Source organism: Phragmites australis, chromosome 1, assembly GCF_958298935.1.
Source record: "Phragmites australis chromosome 1, lpPhrAust1.1, whole genome shotgun sequence".
Classification (NCBI taxonomy): Eukaryota; Viridiplantae; Streptophyta; class Magnoliopsida; order Poales; family Poaceae; genus Phragmites; species Phragmites australis.
Genome location: NC_084921.1, coordinates 53,918,669 through 53,939,423, shown reverse-complemented (window position 1 = coordinate 53,939,423; position 20,755 = coordinate 53,918,669). Strand labels below are relative to the sequence as shown.

Sequence of the window (20,755 nt, the reverse complement as noted above, 5' to 3'; positions counted from 1 at the left end):
GGCAGATGCATATAATCTTGTAAATAAGTATATTTAATTGTTTGTATGTAATTTTTAAGTTTTATTTGATTGATATAAATGTATGCATGTAGTCTGTTCTTACGTAGGTAGATCTATTTATTAATATTATAAAATTATTTTTATATGAGTAATTAATCATAGTCTCAACTTTTATATCTGTTCATACGGTCTTAGATTTGGTTAACCAAACAGAAACTCAGCTCAATCTGTTCAGACAGATACAACTAACCAAACACTCTTTTTTTCAACAAATATGACTCCGTTTAACTTACATATATGATCCATACAGACAACAAATCACACCTTAATAAACCGCCTAAACCACATGTCTCATGATGCCTCGTGACACGATCCCCCACACCATAGTCATACATCTCACATGTAAGTCTCATGGAACGATCTATTTTTATCAGACCATAGCTCATACACCTCTCGTGTATGTTTAATAGTGTGATCATTTTCACGTGCATTGTTCCCTTATCTGAATCTCCTACGTGATCTTCTGATCGTCTTGATCTTGGTTCATTCCTAAACTTAGTCTTAGTCATATCACTGATCACATTTGTTCTCAGGACACACCTGCACACAAATAGAACCAAAAATTAATTCTGAGCACAAGTTCTTCAACTTGACTCATGTCAATCCGCACAATATCCTAACAACCGTTAATACGCTAAACACTTTGCTTTTACCAATTTCATAATAAATCTAATTTTTCAGCCTTCATGATTTTACATAATAACATATGAAATTATAGATAGCTCTTGATTGTGTATTTTGTTGTTCTAATGTCACGTCTCACCTTCCTCTACGACCATTTTTAGAGGCCTTTCTTTTTTTGCTTTTAATTCTAGCGCACGGCAAGTAACCTCTCTGGTGTGGTGGTTTCATTCTGTAATGGACGGTGAAAAAAAGGTCAGGAATCCAATACAAAGTGGGCCACCTTCAGTTGGAAAATGCTACCAGCCTCCATGACAACTGACACTATATCCAGTCATCCAATGAAAGTGAAGGACCTTGATCGCTGGAGTTCACCTTCCATCCTGTGCCTAATTTTATTCAGAAGTGCTTGTAATATTTATTTTTCTTTCAGTCGGTGGTCTCCACAAGTAATTGTTATCCTTTCTCTCTGTTCTCCTAGGACTAGTATAAAAGGGAGAAGCAGAAGCTCTTGTACTGTCAATCACACAAGAAAGGAGAGTCCAAGAGAGGGATCTCCCGAAGGGGAGCCAGCCATCATGGAGCGTGGAGGGGAAGAAGATGACAGAGGGAGTGAATCATCCAAGAGGAGCCTGAGTGCATCATCAGATGCAACCGTTAGCAGTGCAGCAACCAAGCAACAGGCTCTGAGATTTGCAGAGGACCTCTCCCTCCCTTCGGTACGATCCCAACCCCCCCCCCCCCTCTCTCTCTCTCTCTCTTATGGTCAGTTAGTTGATCACCACTTAGAAAGAAATCTGTAATGACTTTCTGTTCTTCTTTCTTCGGTGAGGATGCTAATTTTGCCATTCCACGAATCATTAGCTTCTCCAACGGCCTGGCTGTTTTCGTGACGCCTTAGCTCTTCCCCAGTCGTCTGAACTCTGAATAACACGGCCATCAGAATCTCTCTTATCTTTCTCAGTGGAGTCGTTGAATGCTACTAGCAGTAGACCACTCCATTCTTTACTGCAAATAGTCATCTTCACATATTCTGTGCCCCATTCATTGCCCCCTGCCGATCGAAAAATGCTGGTGGCTCGTTATCTCCTTGGATTCTCAAAGGGGGCCCCCCATTTCTCATCACTTTTGCGCTCCAGCTTTTAGCGTAAAGGTGAAAAGGCTTTAGTGCCAATCTGCCAAACAACTCCACTGCCGCAGCAAGACCATCTCTTTCTTCTAACCTGCCCTGGATGGAAGCAGAAAAAAACTCATGGAATCAGAATGATCTCCTTCCATTTTTCACATGGAAATAGAGTAGCAAGAATCTGGCAGACACCGGGCACGCATGCACCAGCTGTAGGAGTAGGACCATGCTATGCTACCGTTTGTGTGTCGGTCTCGGTCACAGCTCGTGCTGGGAACTCGAGCTGCTTGCTCGGCTTGTCTACCACTTGGCAGCCAGCCAATGGAGCCAAGCCCATGCAATTTTTTTATCATAGATGAGCGAGAGAAAGAAGTAAAGAGAGGAAGGAAAAAAAAAAGAAGAAGAAAGGGGCGAAAGAGGTGGACGAGCCTCTTACTGGCTTCTGTGCATCTGTCACGCGGAGACAACTAATTCCTCCCTTTTGCAATATTTGTTTATTTATTTCAAATTATTTATCTGTTGCAATAATAAAGATATTTTATGGTCTATTTTTCTATTATGCCTTTAAATATATGCATATATTTACTCTAACGCTGATGAGTTACTTGTTCTCATCCTTGTATTGATTAGAAATAGTATGGTTATCTCAATTTTAGTATTTTTTTAATTTGTATGTAAAAGTGAGTGTGAACAAATATTACTAATAGACATAGAATAAGCAGCATCACGTGCATGGCAGACTCCGATCCTCGCGAGGGTCATCCAGCCACTCAGCCTACTGCAGCCGCCATGCTTGAATGAATGCTCCTGAATCCTGATGAAGCTGTCTCTAGCCCCATCGTCATCTTGCCGTTGGGGATGATCAGTTATTCATCTCTCGCCTCCTCTCAGTCGATGAGGATCATTTTAGTACTTTTACCATGGGGAGGGAAGGGGGTGGTTGGATGTCAAATTCTGCCGGTCGATTGGGAGTCATTTTCTCGTTTAGTATGTCTATTCGTATTCTGCATTTTTCTGAGTCAAATGCAGTACATGTGCTATACAAAGCGCTGTCTTTGACCTGAGGTATACACGTATATGGAATTAAATAGTAAAGCACCCCCTCATCCATTCTCATCCCAGCATGATACTGCCAGCAACGCGTCTTCCTGTACATGCATGTCAGCATGTGTACGCAGCTTGCAAAGTTTGACCATGCATGCAGATCCATTCGATTCACTCCACCGTTTCACCATCGGTTATATAGCCATGCTAGTTTATTAGCTTTGACTGAACATTTCTGAGCATCTACAAGATGCACATGTATGCTGAAATCTTCGACATGTCCTATACCTGTGGATAAAAATTCTTGCGATTTTATAGTTCAGATTCCAAAAGAATTCCCTCGTTGAGGTTTGTAGATTACACTGAAGAAGAATAAAGAAATCCGCTGCAATGGTAAGATTTTACACGTCCTGCTTCTGCCGAAGATATCCTCCCTGTAATTTTAACCCGACAATACGGGATGAGAGACACCACACGGCCACATGCATCTGCAGGTTACTGATTGACCCCTTGGCCTCACTACCCACAAGATATCACAACGGTAGTTGTATCTGCGACCAGACCAGCACAGGAATTGCACGTGATGCAGTACAGTAAAAATGCTATAATGCGTACGGCTAGCATAGATGATAGATTAGCATATGTTATATTGTTACGTTGTGCCATAGAGGCTGCAGAGACAAGGAAATATAATGCTACTGCTGGCTGATAAGGAGTAGTACACTTACAAATAGGGTTCAAGAGTGGCAGCCATGTGATTTGAGAAAGAAACATACTGTGCTTTTTCCCATGTGGTATATTTTTTTAAGTAGTTTAATGTAGTTTAATCTATATGTGATACTATATCTGTTTTTAAATAGATGTCGTTTTAAGGATTTAATTTTGTTTTTAAATAGATGTCATTTTATGTTTTAAAGTGGGTGTTTTATTTAGGTGCTCATATTAAAGGCTATTAGAAAGTAGAGTTTTAATTTAGAGTCCTTTTACTGTGGTTCATACTACCTGTAGTCAGGAGTTAGCATAAATTTAATCTAACTGTCCATGTAATTGAATATTTCTGTAATTACGATATTAGTGTTAATATTTACCCACTATACTATTGAAGGAGATTGTATTTTTTTTATACCTAATCCCCAAATAATCTTTCAACCAAACAATCAGCAGATCAGTCTAAACATTAAATCTATGAATTTGCATGATATAACTACCATGCCATTTCTTTTTTCCTAAAAATACTATTATACTATATATACTCCTCTCATATACTACTCATACTACCTCTAAATAATTAATAGTATTCTAACCAATATAGACCATCCGATCCAAAAAAAATAGATGCTTAAGTTTTTTGAGACCACCATAAATTTTTTTAATTTAATGGGTATTGTGGATTGATAGCTTATGTATCATTGATTGAATATTGGAAAATTGAGAGAGGTAAATGTGTCATAAATGAAAGAATTTATTGTAAATTTGTTCTATTTACCGAAGGTTAAAACGATATCTAAAAGAGAACGGAGTTAATACGTTAATTCTAATAGATGGAATGGTTACCCAAGACTTATAGCTACCCAATCACCTTTTAATTAGGGTAGGGTTGCTAGGAGGGGCTCTTCATCTTTTTTTTTTTCTTACTTTCTTTTCTCTTCTTTTTTCTCTTACATGCTCAAAAATCAAAGGGGTTAGGGGCTCCAGGTGCGCCCGGGGTAGATGGGCTCATGTAGAGGGGCTTGAGCCCTCTCCATCTCCGCGGTGGATCCGCCGCTGGTTACTAGCACTTAACCGTTCATAATTAATCGTCAACAGCTAAGTTGAGCCTAACCCATACGGCCGGTATTTGAATGGATCATCAGTGGCCAGCTGGCGAGCTGGTCCATTGCTTAATTACGTACAAGCAATGCAGATCCAAATGGAGATGATGAGCCGATGGTGATGGCGATGATTATGTTTCTGGAGAGGAGTGAATAATAATGCAAGTGCTGATGGAGGAGTAAATAAAAATGACTGACTTGTAATGCGCGCATGCAGGTGCAGGTGGTGGTGATGAGCGCCAATATGGGGTGTTCGCACTGCCGACAGCGGGTCGCCAACGTCGTCTCCAAGATGAACGGTGAGCATCTAATCAATGCCCTCACCGACTGATACTACTAATTCCGATCATTAATACATATCATTTTGAATAAAATAGAGTTTTAAATATATAATTTTGACTACTATTTTTTATTAAAATATATTTATAAATTTTATTGAATTTGCGATATTATGAAAGAATTTTCAAGGCAAATCCATATATGTGATTTTAAGGTTTCTAAACGTAGGGGTATTTCCTTTCCCCTGAAATTCCCGTGGAAATCCTAACCCGATGCTTTACATAATTTCAAAATTGAGCTTTTCGACACTCCAAGTCCAGATCACGTACATGAAAGGGAAACTCGGAGGTTTCTTTGAAATTGTGCATACATCACAACTCTGTTTCAAATGCAGTAGTTTCACATGGATATTGTAGGATTTTTACATGAAGGAGTTTAATTTCCTGTGGGAATGAGTTATTCCTGCATTCCAAATGGCGCCTACCTAGCGTTTCTTAATACACATAAATGGACCAGCACAATTTAGCTATGTCCCTTAAGTTTTTTTTTTCTGAATTATGTACACTACCAATGCACTGGTTCTTATGCATCCGTTTTTGCCCATTGAACTGCCTGTTCATTTGTTTGATTAGCAGCAGGGTTGCTGGATTACATGGTGGATTTCGGGAAGAAAGAGGTGACAGTGAGGGGGAAGGTGCACGCCAAGAAGAAGAAGAAGAAGCACAAGGATGGCGTCGCTGGTTGGGAGACGAAATCGTTGTCTTCGTCTCCTTCTCATGCCAGGACGCTGTCCTGGTTTTTGAGATGCTACGGTTCATAGCTAGTATAGGGTATACTGCATAGTACGTATGTGTTATATATCTAGCTGTTTGATTGCAATCTTTATTTTTTTTTCCATTGTTTTTTATTCAGAATAATGTAGTATGTGGTAGTCATACGTATATTCCCCGCACATGCGCGTGCTCCATGACCCCATCTTTGCAAGATAAGAGTGCACATCATATTTATTCAGGGTTCATCTTGCCTGCCTGTGTCGTGGTCTGCCGAACACTAAGAACAGTCTCGTCCAGAAACTTTAAGTATAGCCCCCCGCCCCAACAAGCACGCCTGGAGAATCGGATCCATGCTGGGACTGAACGAACATCATGCATTCATACCAGTGTCGTGTTCCAGAGAATTTTATGGGCGTGGCGTTGCAATATTTGCAGGAGCCAAGATGAGAGAAAACAGAGCAAGCGTTAACGAACTGCTTGCCTGGTTTGAGTGGTGAGCGGTGAAGTGTTCTAACACTCTGAGCTGCGTTCGGTGGTCGGATGGATGAGCTCAGTAGTACTGGCATAGCCAAACAGCACGTACAGCACGCAAACATGAGCCCTGACAAAAGTTTTAGATCACCATGATTATTACTATTTTTTAACTGTACCATGATTGTTACTATTGGCTGGCCATAATCAATATTATGACTCGCAAAGAGAGATTTGCTTCTTACCAAAACTAAAAGTTCACATCATATAATAATTATCTGTTTTTCGAAGGACTCACATGGTAAGAAAAATAAAAATTGAAATATACTCGGGACACGGTATGATGAACAAAAAGGTGCCTCTGAGGTAAAAATACATTTGTCTCTGGGTTTTATTCATACTAAAGACTAATATCTGCTATTGAGGATAATATACTTGTTTTTCAAAATAAAAGGAATATTATAAATAAAAAATTATACTGTGCAAATGTGCCGGCTACCTTGCTAGTTACTAGTATCTGAAAGTAAATGTATGCAGGCTGCACTTGTCCAAGTTCTCTGTGAAGACGACGTATATCTCACAGCTTGTCGGCGATCCTGGCCACGGCGTCGGTGAGCTTATCCATGGTGGCGAGGAGAGCCGTCCTCTGCTCCCTATCCGCGTCCCAGTTGATCTTCTGGGCCTCCAGCTGCTGCGCCAGCGCGCGGTTGCCCCTCTCCAGGGCCTCGACCACCTGCTTCCCTATGCTCACCGTCTCCGCCGGCGTGGCGGCGGCAGTGGTGCCCTCCGCTCCGGCTACGAAGGTCGCGTCGCTATCTTTGAAGCCGCCGCCGCCGCCGCCGCCGTTCTGCTGCGATGTCGAGTTCTTGTCCGACGCCGCGCCGGCCTTCTTCTCACTCTCTGTAACTGGTGGCCACACAAAGTTGCCTATCAAAGTAGCAGCCAGATGCATAATAACAAAAAAAAAAATCAATCGTGCAATTCATATTGTGACATAATATATGAAGTATTGATAAAAAAATTCCTAGTGCAAAACTTAAAACTGCATGCATTTTTTGCGCACCAGGATCAGAGCATTCGTGCTCGGAAGAGGCAGGTGGTGGCTCGTACTTCCTGGCTGCATGCAACGCGAACCCAACATGAGACGTGTCATATTGTGTACCGCTACTGATGCATGACATGGCACATGACACGACAAGTCACAAGCACTGCACAAACATACGTGCACACACTTGACGTACGGCTGCCGATGCATGCATGCGGGAACTGCTGACCTGATATGGGCATGACCATGATAGGCGGCTGCTCGTACACCCCGTCTAGCTCCTCGCCGAAGTCCGGCAGCACGGCGGCGTCCTCGCCCGCAGCCGTGCCGCAGACGAGCGCGTTGTACACCTCGCGATCGAAGGACGACGGCAGCTGCCTGGCGCGCCGCTGCTCGCCGCGCATGTCCCAGAACGACTCGTGCTGCGGCGCGGCGGCGGCGGCCTTCCCCTCCCACGCGACGATCTTCTTGAGGTCCCAGGACAGGTTGCCCCACCGCTTCCGGCACTGCATGGGGCCCCGCTCCACGCCGTGCCGGCCGCAGTAGGCCGACACCGCCGCCCACTTGGGCCGCGGCCGCACCGGCAGCTGCAGGCCGCGCCGCTCCATGGCGCGCCTCGCCTGGATCAGGACCAGCGTCTCGTGCCGCGTCCACCGCGGCAGCCGCGACCGTGGTGTGGAGGCAGCGGCCGCCTCCACCCGTGGCGAGTTCTCGTTGGCAGACATCGTGCGCCGTCGAGGCTCCGAGGACCAGCGCGCGCTATGAGGCTTCGCCGCCCCCGCTGGGATTTATCAGCTGCTTTCTTGGCCATTAAATCGTAATTAAATCTTGCACTTCTCTGCAACGAGCATAAATTAGCAAGAAATGGATTCTGTACAGCAAATGCCTTCTCATCGTGCATATCCATCAGTGTTATAATACCGGCAATTAGCAAGGATTAAACCCCGTGATCAAATAACATCGCACTGCGTATATCCAGGGAGATATGCAGATCAATGTCATGATAGAAACAAAATGAATCGGTCCCTGACATATAAAGAGGAACAACAACCAGCAGCAGCATCAATATCCAACGCTTAGAATGGCACCATCAAGGCCTTTTCAGGTTTTGCCAGTATTGAGAAATCGAAATTTAAGACAGCAGAGGCCATACACAATTACACATCCGAGATGCAATACAAGCAATTGCAGTACCTTAGAAATGTTCGAGAACGCAACATAAACATTGCTTCCAAAAAAAGGCAACATAAAGTAGCAACATTGTATTTGTCGCAATTTGACGATTATGGTCCCAGCAGCACCCATATACAAAGGCACCACTCGTAATAACAAGTAAATATATATAACCCACGGCAGCACATGATAAAAAAAACATATATTCAAGCTATGGAGGGAACATGTAATATATATGTTTATATTATAGGGTCTAAATGTTCCACCACCAGATATATGAGTTAATTGTCTGCAAAATATGGTACCATGTCCTGCATGTCATCTACACATGGCAAAATAAGAATGCTCTAAAAGGAGACAAGTTGCCCCTCTTTTGCTAAATATAAGAGCATGCCAACTACACAGATACCACGCCTGCATTCCTACAATATAACTTGTTTCCTCCAAAACCCAAATTGAAACAAACTGCAGGTTTAGTAAAGGCGCTTTCGGCAATCAGGAGCACCGCAGTAGCAAGGCAGCTTCACAATATTTCCATCAGGCCCAACAACACTGTCCAAGCGATAACCATAGTCATAGGATAGCTCCTGAAAGGCACATGGCAGTCAGAAATTTTCTTTTGGGTGAAGCTTAAAGTTTTTTCGAGGGAAATTCAAACCTATCTCACCTGAAGAGGAAGTATGGTGTCAGCAGCAAAAAGCGTCACTTTTGCCAGCTTAACGTCGTTGTGTGAGCTCAAGACGCACTGGACAAAAAGGTTAGGTTGGCAACTGTGGTTTATGAACCTTGCAAAATTGCCAATAAAACTAGCATCTATGCAGTACTCTGGCGCAGGTGGTGCCTCTGAATCATTCTCAGGATGAAGATTGGGAAGGTGCATTTCAGAACCAGCCCTTTTCTGTAGGACAGAGTATATATAAGCGTTCAACAACTGGTGCCTTAAAAGCATCTGATGACATTCCAACACGACTAAACATGAAATGTCTTTTGTACAGAAAAGATGCTAATGACATAGAAGCTGGCAATATTTCTTGTTACCGTGAATGAGAAGATATTACCTCTCTTCCATCCAAACCCTTCATGGTTTGAAGGCAGTCAATGTCAAATACGTAGTTGTTCTGCAAACCATCCAAATCTTCAGTCCTCCTCAACACCCCGGTGTACTCACAGATGGGGGCCCCGGGGAGGATAGTGTCCCAAGTCCTGACTCCCCAACCTTTTGAAGCTGTCTTAAATACCTGCATAATTCAGCATATCAGGCATAATATAGCTAGATAGGAATGCTAATAAGAGATGTCACTCCCAACGGAAGAACGCTTTGTATTCTCATATATGATTTTTCCAAGGAGTCAGCAGTATATGACCCATTAGGAAGAATCGAGAATGCATAGTTTGCACTCCCTTCCGACTATACTCTTGATTTCCTCGATGTGCACGCATTGTGAAGCACCAAATCCCCAATAAAATGGACAAACATTGCAAAATAAAGAGAGTACATAAAAGTGTGCCGTCATCTTTATAAACTTTGACCACTAATATACATAATTTTTTTTAAATTTGTCATATTGAAATCATATAATTAGATTTTTTTATCAAAATTAAATCTACATTATTACATTTTTTAATAATTTTTGCTAACATATAATTAAGATAAGTAGTGGTCAAATGTGTTTGTTGGGGACCTTGATATCCTACACAATAACAGAGGCTGGAGGGAGTACTAAGAAAAATACCAACCTCTAGGCGATACTGCAAACCCTGTTGAGATGTTTTATTTACACAGTCGTGGTTGCAGCTGCAGTTAGCCCCACATTCAAATACAACTGCTTTAGGCTCCACCAACCTAAAGATTAACCAAGAGTTGAATTAGTGATTATTTTTATTATTATGGTAAACTACAGTTGGAAAATACATGTGGAATGTTAAAGCATTTCAACCTTGCACTTTACCTGCCAATATTCTTATATGATACGTAAGGTAGATCAGAACCATTGCGCTGAGCACATGAGCAGTTTTTGTTGCTAGCGCAATCTCCTTCACAATCGCAGCCAGTAATATTAGACGGAATCTTGATGCCCTTTGGAATTTCTAGAGATTTGGAGTATGTGAAGCCTACAATGTTGCCAAAGGTAACACAAAAAACAATTAGCCACTAATGGCTACTACATAATTTGAAAAAGAAAAGGGAACAGAGACCAAAAAACAACAGCAGAACGAGATGACAACAAAGCAGAACAACATCCGTCAATGCCGAAATTCTCGTAAAAATGAGAAACATTTGGCACTGAATTTTTTGCAAACTTAGTTACAATCAAACCTAACATAGGTTGAGATGATTTAAACATATCTAACAAATGTCTTTAAAGTCACATATGCATAGCGGGATACTGAAGCGCGATGATAATGTGAAGAGAGGTAGGGGTCGAACAAACATAATATAGGAGTATATAAGAGAGACTTGAAGGTAGGTTTGAAAACGGTTTGGATATTTTTCACTTTGGATCAAAAAAACGGATATGGATTGTCTTATTCAGATACGGATACGGATATTTTTGGATCGGATACAAATATGGATATTTCTTATCCGGATAAGGATATGGAAACGGAAGCGCTTTTGAGCCAGAAACGGATAATATCCGTATAAGTATATGAATAATATCATATTCACCCAGTCCATTGAAGAACAAGTTCATCACCATCGTTAATAGGGCAACAACACACTACGTTTCTAACTACTTAGACTACATTATTATTTTTGTTGTTTGTATATGTATAATTTATTTCTCTTATATGTGATGTTATACTATATTGTTATTTTGTTATTTTTATACGCACAATTTAAGAGGTCTTTATAATTTGACAGATATTCAGATCCGTATATGTATTCGATTCATATTCGCACCGTACTATTTCGGATACTATCGGTATTCGTTTTCGTTTCCGATTAAAAATAAGGATATGGATATGGAATAACCATTATCTGTCCGTATCCAATCCGTTTTCACTCCTACTTGAAGGAATAAAATATTCCCAAAGAACTATACATGGATAGAAGCGCGTGGAAATTAATAATCCACGACCTAGAACTATAACTTATGCATCAGTCTTTTTATACCGTTATTACTTTTATTTTGTTACTATCACTAGTACCTTTATTATCATTATTGTTTTCGTATCATCTTTTCAGTTGGATCTTATGGGTTTTATCTCTAGTCTATCCTAACTTGCTTGGGACTAAAGCTGCTGCTGTTGTTGTTAGTTACAATCAAAGTTCAAAAGTTCTGTATAACATTGTTTTGGGTTATGATAATCTTGTTTGGTAGTACTGCTTTCAGTTATTGGTGTTTGGCACTTTGGCTAACTACTTATCGTAAACCAAACTGTAAATGGGGATATAGTAGTGTTCCAATTAACGAAAAAAAACAGTGAAAGGAGGAATAACCATTGGATAACAGATTTTTTAACTATAATCCGTTTTGCCATATAGACTGCTATTTTTTTTTTTCTCTAAGCTGCTTTTCCATAGCAGAAAAGCAGCTTTAAAATTAAAGCATCATGCACCACATGGAAAAGCAGCTTTAAAATTAAAGCACCATGGACCACAGCCACCCCAAACTAACCCTAAATCACAGCCATTTGACATATTCCAGGCTGCAGCTTATTTAAACTTAGAGATAATAAAAATCTTAAAAAACACGCTGCGCAATCACTCTAGGCAATTGATCTAGTTAAAGGAGCAATGCAAATAGCTGCCCAACAAAGAAAATACAAAATAGCCAAATGATAAATTTGTACGTACCAGATGGAGGAACAGGTGGATCATCAACCAAGTTAGTAGCAGGAATTGGAATATTTTCTTGCCCTCCAGAGATATCATCACAAACCAAACTATCAAAGTAACATGCAACATGTGATTAATGCTGTTACAGTACTTCTTGTATGTTACACGGATACGTAACCACTATATCCCAAAGATGATCAACAGTAAGTGTATGGATGGTGGCATAACACAGTGGTGGAACTACCGGTAGCATTGATGCTGTTACAGTACTTCTTGTAAGACATCTATAACATATATTATCGCTCCATCATGGGTTCGGGCACTGTAGCTAATGTAGCAGTGGACCCCACATATGTGTATGTATCTGTGTTACCCGGACACCTGTGTCCAAATTTTTTTGCCGAGTCGGACACTCGCGTATCCGTGTCAGATTCTGACACCTGTGTCGGATTCCAAGTGGTATTTGGCGTGTCCCAAATTTTTTTACCGAATCAAACACCCCGACACGAGTTGGACTCCGACACCCGCACCCGTGTCCATGTAACACAGGTATATATAGATATACAGATACATATATATATATATACGTATATATATATATGTACGTATGTATATGTACGTCTATATGTGTATACATATACATATATTTACACATATAATATAATTTTATTTTTGAGAAATTTTAAAAAGATATCAACCGGAATATTAGGATTATTGATAAATCGACTGAAATAATCTAAAATACAAAGAAAAATATATAAAACTCAAAAAATATGAAACAAATTTGTTAGTTACGTATTATTGTTGTCTACATGCTAAAATTATGTGCATGCATGAAAGTACTAATGTTTTCTCTATAATTAAGTAAATGTGTTAAATATTAATAAATTCATAAGTAAATATTGAGATATCATAAATTGGTTTCTTTTGTTATGTTCTGTGAAAAAAAGTACGCGGTGTAAGCGCGCCAATTCGCCTAGTACTTCTTGTAAAACAAGTCTTTGGAGATAGATTAGGTAGGATTTGTATTTGGTATGGATCCTGCCCTATCTCTAGTAGATTGACTCGTTTTCCTAGTCACTTGTACTATAAACTATATATATTTTCCCTCCAGGCTCAGGCAATACAACCAACTACTGTGTCGCGCTGTTCTACACTCCATGGTGATGCCCTCATATACGCAGCTTGAGCTACTTCATTTAGAACACTTAACTCATACATGAAAAATATGAAACCGTGAATTGTAAAAATAGAAACTTCAGGAGTTCGGATCATATACCCAGGCAATTCAGAAATAGTAATGGGAGCTTCCGCACGAGTAAATCGCACCTAGACATACAGATATGAGATGAGGCACAAGAAGTAGTGTTAGACAAACACCAGCATATACAACACGACAGAGTAAAATTCATTCAAGAGAATATTTAATCCGATTCAGCAAAGGTCAACTGGTCAAATACAACCAGGTGACAGCGTTATTCTCCAAGAAAAACATCATCACAACTCAGCATATTTCTGAAAGAAAAGGCAACTTGCACTAACAATTGGCATGTGTTTTAGCTATTCAACTAGCAAACATGTATAGACCATTTCAGCAAATAACATAAAAATTAGTTGTGTTATATCATTTTTCCATTATAATTCACATAATTAACACGAGATAGCCTAAAAATAATGAAATCCAAGAAATAACAAGACAATGCGTACCAACAGCACAAACTGCACAGTTTGTTCAGACATACCTCAGAAGTTGTCAATGATGGCTGACCCTCAAGCCGCTTCAATTTATATTTAAAAACAACATGACCCTGCACTCCGTTCTGCACCCAGTCATCTACAACCTACAGAATAACCACATGAAATAAAAAAAAAAATTCAGACAGAACGCAATAGAACCAGATACTAGGAAAGCTATTTCTGATGTGTTCCAAAAGGACAACTTCTGGACAAGGATTTAGCCGATTGAGGCTATAAGCAGAGATGTATATCCATGCTATTACAGGTTGAAAGGTCCGAGCTCTATCACAGGAGCGAACGAGCGAATGCTCGGTTGGTAAGCTCAAGGGGAGAGAGCCAAAGAGTCAGGGGTTCGATCCCTAGCTCTCGCACCTTTATCGGCTGTGCTTCAAGGTGGAACCAGTCTTCATATGGTCTTCAATGAAGGCCGAGGCAGTGGCAAAAACTAAAGCCCATTTTTTTTAAAAAAAATTAAAGCTCCTATTACAGGATCAATAGAAGATCCGGTCTACATTATTGCTATGGCAATTAAGTAAAATATAAAGACCTTGTACAGCCCATCGTAGGTGTAGACTTTTCCAGTATAGCTATTCTTTGACACATGACCTCGAATAACTCGGATAGGATTACCATTATCCCTGCTATTCTGCAATATAAAATAAAATGAGGTACAGAAAAACAAAGCAATTATCAAGAGACAGAAATCTCTCTTTAGTATCTATGCACGAGATCAACAATGAAAGGAAAACATTTGTAGTCGATAAGGAAAACGTTTGTAGCTTTATGCATCAGTCTCCTTATACCATTATTACTTTTATTATTTACTATTACTAGAACCTTTATTATCATTATTGTTTTCTCATCATCTTTTTAGTTAGATCTTGTCAGTTTCATCTTTAACCTACCCTAACTACCTTGTGACAAAGGCTTTGTTGTTGTTATAAGAAAACAAAAGGTTGAGTATATACTAACTCATGCAGAAATGTATCAAACAAATCATGGCTTGAAAGGACTCAAATACAACACATTATGTAAAAAGAAAAACCAAAATACTTAGCATTTTAGATAATAAAAAAGAGGGAGACAATACATATCGTTGAATTAAAAAAGTAACAAATAAGAACCATCAAAACCAACCTTCAATGCCAAATTTCCACGTTTCAATTGTTGAGAGCCAATTTGGCGATGGTTTCCAAGCAAATCATTTCCTCCTTGACCAGTATAAATAATTTCATCAGCCTTGTCTAGATCATCTTCATATATCCCCGACATTACAATACAAGTGGCCAATGGGAAAGTTAAGTTCTTATACTCCTCCTGCTTAATTAAATTCAAAAGCATTAGGTACAAAAATACGAAGGAAAGATACATGAGATCCATTTAGTAGAAGTTTCTACTTTAGTTTGGAAGCTTGAAATGACATAACAAGTAACTTGCTCAACATTAGAAAGTACAAAGAAATAGCTACTGAATGCAGCAACAAGGAATTAGACACTTGGCAATGCTGAAAGGGAAATGCTAAGATTGAATTACTACGTACAACAACGTAAGCATGTTGGGCCTATTGAGCCAGTTGGCCCCAGAAGCCTAAGCTGATAGAGAAAAGCAGAAAATTCACCTATACTTCAACACTCGCTCTCCCCTCATATGTAGGCTCCTCCTGACCTCAAATGTGGAATAGGAGTGAGCAGTAATTTTTTTATTAAATTGCGTTGGCTAGGACTTCAACTTGAGACCTTTCGCTCTGGTACCATATTGAAATTGTTATGCCCTAACCAGTTGACCCACAAAAGCCTTAGCTCATGGAGAAAGGTGGACAATTCACTTATACTTCCACAGGACCAAGTTGTATTTCAGCGTCAAATGAACAAAAGAGTAAGAGATGCTTTATGGCAAAGTTTGGAACAAAGGAATTTTGTATGACGAATCGAGGGGGGGGGGGGCGATTTCCTATGTTTAAAACCTACCCTTCTATAAAAAAAAGTAGTTTCTACAAGAAATGTTTGCTAAGGTTACCTTTCCTTCGTATTTCACTCCCATGTAGTCAATGCCATTAAGCCAATGGCTGTGGATGCCCAACACAACCATTTCTGCACGAGAATAAAATTGATCCCCAACATCGATCCCTGATAAGGAACAGAAAATAACATCACATTGCACATTCGTAAAGTAAAATGCAAACATGGGGAAACGTATAACTGAATTCATGCGCCCCAATACTTCAAATTACAATTTTTCTTTGAAGAACAAAGGATAGACTAACCAGGTAGGTGCCCTATCCTCTTCTCTGGATAAAGCACGGCGTTCGTTTCTTGCATCTAGGATTTCAATAACAACAATAAGCCCAACAAGTACACGAAACTCAAAAAGGGATGCACTTCAGTAAAATAGCACCAAGAAGAATCGCAAAGATCAACATAGTACCTTCGTGATCGCCTTCAGGTCAGGCCGCTTTGATGGGCGCTTCTCTTTCTCCTCACCTTCAGCATCTTGCCTATCGCCCTTCTACATTTACAAGGAAAACAGAGCATACAAATTTACCCAACATTCATCACAGTGACAGGTCAGGCACAATACACAATCAAATACTCCCTGCATCCATTTTTCTATGGGACATTTGCAAATACTTTCCTGGTTTTTTATTTTTTCAAGTATACCACTTGAATGACAGTTTTAATAGTATTTTTGTAATTTTCTAGTGGCAAGCTTGCAATAACACCAGTAGTGATTTTTTTTAATTACCCTATTTTTTCTAAGACGCATTTTGATTTGAAAAACTCAAACTTCGTAGGTGTTGACAAAAAGTAGTCAAATTACATGCATTTCAATGTGCTTTAATTATGATATTGATTTTGTAGCAACTAACAATATATTGTAAGAGAAATTAAATGCCAAAATATACTTTGAAGACTTTTTCTAGCTTTCATACCAAAATACGCCTTATATTTCCCTATACAAATGGACGGAGGGAGTATACAGGCAACAGAAGAGAAAAGAGGAAATATGTTACATAGAATTCAAGACTGCACGAAAATCATACCTTGTTTTTACCACCCTTGGTCTGACGTTTTAGGCCTTCCTTAGCCTCAATCTCCTGCAGAACAACATGTGCTCTTTTCTGCTCCTCCTGTACCAATATAAGCCAGAGCAACAAATAGTGTTGGTAGCGGCCGCAATTGCACCTACAATAGCTGTAACAGGATACAAACACTACCGATACGAGGTAGTGTAACAGGTAGCGGTTAAAAATAGCGTATTGGAACTTAGCGGCTGCTATAGCGCTTCTCAGCTTTAGCGGCTGCTATTTAAGTAATAGTAGCAGTTTATTACTAGCACATTATTTCTTTAAAATTTAAACTTTTAGTGCCTCATTACCTTGTTGTACATAAGTTATGCTTCTAGACTCTAATGTTTGAATGACTAGTGCATGACTTTTATGATGGTAGAAAAATCATAATATATACTCTATTACACAAAAATTCGGTGTATTTCAAATACCGCTATTAGAACTTAGTGTTCACTATCTGCTATCCGCTACCCTGATCCCAGTCTGCTACAACCAACTATCTACTATCTTGATAGTAGCACAATGTCAGCCAAAAACCATAGTTATTACGGTGGTACGGTGAGGCGCAACAACCCACCACCTTCACACCTTTATATCGCTTATTAAGCGCGGCATGACGACACCATACAATTATTCCATGATTAGTAACTTTTCTTTTTTCTATAAGCAACTCTTAATTTTTCCTATTTTTATATGCAATTCTTAATTTTTCTATGCTTTTTCTGCCCAACAATTTTCTTTTGAAGACCAAGTATACCCATTTCTCAGCAGCCCACTTAGAACATTAGCTGACAGAATACATTAATAATATGTTATAAGTAAATATAAAAAGGAAAGGTAAAAAGAAAGAAAAGGAGAATATAACACTAAGAAAATAGCCTGCCAGCTTGCCCAGCCCACTAATTAGGCCCATGGAATAGCGCATGCGCCTTCTGTAACCTAACAGCCACTCTGCTCCCTCCACCTCCCTGCTCCCTACGCCTCCCCGCGCCGCAGCCTCCATTGTTCGCCCTCCTCTCCTCCCGCTCCGGCGCACGACACCCGTCGCCACCGACGCATTTTTTCTTCCACCCGCTGGATCTACCACTCTCGACCACCGGAACTGCAGGGAGGGCACGCAGCGGCTCGGCGGCGGGCAACGTTAAGTTATGCGACAGCTCGCCACGGATTCTCTGCCACGCGATATAGTGACGATTTCTCGACGCCCTAATAACTATGCCGAAAACACACACTAAACTGAACAAAACCTGAACATTCAGACACAAGGCAACCTGCACAAAGTGGAGGTAGTGGCTGTTGAACGCCCTCAATATCTCCTTCACCCTCAGCTTCGCGCTCTTCCCACTCCCCGTCACATCGTCTTCTGCAGCGGCTCCAGCAACACTGGCGTAGGAAATCGGTACCGCCGCAATCATCTGCATGGGCTTCCTCTCCTCAGGCTCAACCTTGGCGGTCTTCCTGCCCGGCTTCTTAGCATTCTGCCCCGCTGCCGGCTCTTGCTTCTCCTCATCCTTCTTCCTCTTGCTGCCGCCGCGGCCCCGGCCGCTGGGCTGTTTGGGCGGCACCTGCTCCGCGTAGCTGGGCCGGGACGGTCTGTTGAGGCAGCGGGCGCTGCGGCGCAGCGCAAGCGCCTCCAATGGCGGCGGCTGCTGCAGGGGAGTGGCGTCGATGAACGGCGGGTGCGGCACCGGCAATACCTCTATCACAGCCACCGAATCCATCGTCTCCATCCACGGAACTCGCCAAGAACTGCACCTTTTCTCAAAAGAAAACCCCAACAAAACCCCAAAAAGTGTTAGCACCAGACCAGAAGGACCAAAAACCCCACTCCCTGACAAGCGAAGCGCGCAGTCGACTTCACCGCACGCCCTGATCGCCGCAGCAAAGTAACCAAGAGAGGAGGAGCTCACCCTTCCGATGCTGCCGCAGAAGATGAGACGACGAGATCCCCCTGCTCCTCGAGAGCGGGAATGGCGGAAGAGGAGGGGGAGGGGGAGGGAAGCGAAGCGGTTGAAGCAGAGCAAAAATAGGCAGGAGAGGAGCACGGTTGTGCCTTTTCACCCATTTTCCAGGAGGAGATGACCATACAGCCCTTAAATGTTAGGGCATATTTACCTGCACTGCCACGGTGTGCTGGGTTGCGATTGGGCGGCGTTTGCCTTGCCCGGGCGAGTTTGAATTTTGGGCGAGTGGCGAATTGAGCGGCTGAGGATTCGCGATTCGAATTGCAGGCATCCGCATCGCCGTCCGATTGGGGGATGCCTCGTTGAACCCGACGTGTCAAATCAGTGCGCCAGTGCACGGGAATCTCTAACGGGCCAATGCGGTGATTTCTTTTCGTTTCGTTCTGTTTGCTTGCCAGGGCCTACAAAGGGCAAATTTTAGCTGAGGAATGTTGGTTATGGTTCCTATTTGCGTGTTGCTTTGAATTTTTTGGAGCAATAATGGAACTGTTGTTGGGTTTCTAATTTCAAAATTTGAAAACAGAGTATGCATTATATTTCATATGAAAGTACGACGTGTTGACGTTTGATAAGATATGTCCTCCAATATTGAATTTTGACCATTAGTATTTATTATCATATATTAGCCCATTCTCTCAAAATCCCTCTCCAGCTTGATTGCCTTCAATTTTGAAATTTGAAATCAGGGTGCGCATTCAATTCCACCCCATGGTATGATGTGTTGTCGCTTGGGCCTGTATGACAGTTGTTTGTTAGCTCCATCCCTCTCTAGCTTGACTGCTTTCGGTTTTGAATTTTGAAAATGGAATTTGCATTCAATTCTACCCAAAAATACGATGTGTTGTCTGGTGGGCCTAGATGGCAGTTGTGTGTTAGCTCATTACCACTTGATCCCTCTCCAACTTCATCGTTTTCAGTTTTGAATTTTGAAAATATGGTGTGCAGTCAATTTCACTCCGAAGTATGATGTGTTGTCATTTGGGCCTAGATGACAATTGTATCCCTCGTGATCCCTCTCCAGCCCTACATCTTTTAGTTTTGTAATTTGAAAATAGAACGCTCATTCAATTTCATTTCGGAGTACGATGTGTTGTGGTTTGGTAAGACGTGGCCTCGTCTATTGAATTCCTATACTGAATTTTGACCATCAATCTATTATCTATTACTAAGGCCTAGATGACAACCATATGTTATCTCATTCATTCACCACTGGATAATAGAAATAACCTATAATGACGAGCACAGACATTTCTAAGTATTAATAGACTCACATTTCTAGAATTAATAGACCACCTAAAAACTAACATTGGAGTTGCCCTAATAGACCAATGCGGTTATTTCTTTCTTTCGTTTCATTCTGTTTGCTTGCTAAGGCCTACAAAGGGCAAAGCTTAGCTGGGGAACAGGGGTTTCCATTTGCATGTTGCTTCAATTTTTTTCGAAGCAATACAACTATTGTGCTCCTAGGTTCGAAATTTAAAAATAGAATGTGCATTGGATTCCATCTAAAAGTACGATATGTTGACGTTTGATAAGATGTCCTCTAGTATTGAACTTTGACCATCAATATTTATTACTAAGGTTTAGACAACAATCATATATTACCTCATTCCCTCTCCAGCTTGAAAACAAGGTGTGCATTGGATTCCATCTAAAAGTATGATGTTTGATAAGACGTGTCCTCCAATATTGAACTTTGACCATCAATATTTATTACTAAGGTCCAGACGACAATCGTATATTAGCTTATTCCTTCTTGATCCCTCTCTAGCTTTATTACTTTCAATTTTGAATTTTGTAAAT

The 20,755-nt window shown here is 40.9% G+C and overlaps 3 protein-coding genes across 8 annotated transcripts; 1 reads left to right on the top strand and 2 right to left on the bottom strand.

Moving 5' to 3' along the window:
• The first annotated feature begins 1,097 nt into the window (after nt 1-1,097).
• Nucleotides 1,098-5,890, top strand: LOC133927913 (uncharacterized). 3 transcript variants are annotated; one of them, XM_062374257.1, is made up of 3 exons: nt 1,098-1,400; nt 4,880-4,961; nt 5,580-5,890. In XM_062374257.1, exons 1-3 carry the CDS (start codon nt 1,260-1,262, stop codon nt 5,759-5,761), a joined length of 405 nt encoding a protein of 134 aa, XP_062230241.1. In that variant the 5' UTR covers nt 1,098-1,259; the 3' UTR covers nt 5,762-5,890. The 3 variants fall into 3 exon arrangements, with proteins under 3 accessions (XP_062230241.1, XP_062230235.1, XP_062230238.1); XM_062374251.1 differs by having other exon boundaries at nt 1,105-1,400; nt 5,574-5,890; XM_062374254.1 differs by having other exon boundaries at nt 1,119-1,400; nt 5,577-5,890.
• Nucleotides 5,891-6,584: 694 nt separating this feature from the next.
• Nucleotides 6,585-7,955, bottom strand: LOC133890954 (trihelix transcription factor ASR3-like). The gene is made up of 3 exons (XM_062331618.1): nt 7,460-7,955; nt 7,249-7,302; nt 6,585-7,091 (listed from the first exon to the last, which is right to left on the bottom strand). Exons 1-3 carry the CDS (start codon nt 7,953-7,955, stop codon nt 6,763-6,765), a joined length of 879 nt encoding a protein of 292 aa, XP_062187602.1. The 3' UTR covers nt 6,585-6,762.
• Nucleotides 7,956-8,626: 671 nt separating this feature from the next.
• Nucleotides 8,627-19,003, bottom strand: LOC133927867 (histone-lysine N-methyltransferase, H3 lysine-9 specific SUVH4-like). 4 transcript variants are annotated; one of them, XM_062374248.1, is made up of 16 exons: nt 18,899-19,003; nt 18,260-18,737; nt 16,962-17,048; nt 16,346-16,426; nt 16,185-16,239; nt 15,938-16,047; nt 15,059-15,238; nt 14,469-14,567; nt 13,927-14,025; nt 13,464-13,513; nt 12,203-12,291; nt 10,353-10,515; nt 10,141-10,246; nt 9,462-9,641; nt 9,071-9,301; nt 8,627-8,990 (listed from the first exon to the last, which is right to left on the bottom strand). In XM_062374248.1, exons 2-16 carry the CDS (start codon nt 18,716-18,718, stop codon nt 8,877-8,879), a joined length of 2,103 nt encoding a protein of 700 aa, XP_062230232.1. In that variant the 5' UTR covers nt 18,719-18,737; nt 18,899-19,003; the 3' UTR covers nt 8,627-8,876. The 4 variants fall into 4 exon arrangements, with proteins under 4 accessions (XP_062230232.1, XP_062230231.1, XP_062230233.1 ...); XM_062374247.1 differs by having other exon boundaries at nt 18,260-18,743; nt 18,899-18,999; XM_062374249.1 differs by having other exon boundaries at nt 16,346-16,423; nt 18,260-18,743; nt 18,899-18,999.
• Between the last annotated feature and the right edge of the window lie 1,752 nt (nt 19,004-20,755).

Bases quoted from the DNA above. Each gene is read 5' to 3' on its own strand.
- LOC133890954 (XM_062331618.1), bottom strand. From the start codon at position 7,955: ATGTCTGCCAACGAGAACTCGCCACGGGTGGAGGCGGCCGCTGCCTCC. The intron at 7,303-7,459 runs GTCAGCAGTTCC...CGTTGCATGCAG, and splicing joins CATGGTCATGCCCATATCAG to CCAGGAAGTACGAGCCACCA. The intron at 7,092-7,248 runs GTGCGCAAAAAA...TGTGGCCACCAG, and splicing joins GCACGAATGCTCTGATCCTG to TTACAGAGAGTGAGAAGAAG.
- LOC133927867 (XM_062374248.1), bottom strand. From the start codon at position 18,718: ATGGAGACGATGGATTCGGTGGCTGTGATAGAGGTATTGCCGGTGCCG. The intron at 16,427-16,961 runs GTATGATTTTCG...TTGTAAATGTAG, and splicing joins CCAAGGGTGGTAAAAACAAG to AAGGGCGATAGGCAAGATGC. The intron at 14,026-14,468 runs GTCTTTATATTT...GTTATTCTGTAG, and splicing joins CCTACGATGGGCTGTACAAG to GTTGTAGATGACTGGGTGCA.
- LOC133927913 (XM_062374251.1), top strand. From the start codon at position 1,260: ATGGAGCGTGGAGGGGAAGAAGATGACAGAGGGAGTGAATCATCCAAG. The intron at 1,401-4,879 runs GTACGATCCCAA...GCGCGCATGCAG, and splicing joins AGGACCTCTCCCTCCCTTCG to GTGCAGGTGGTGGTGATGAG. The intron at 4,962-5,573 runs GTGAGCATCTAA...TTGTTTGATTAG, and splicing joins CGTCGTCTCCAAGATGAACG to CAGCAGGGTTGCTGGATTAC.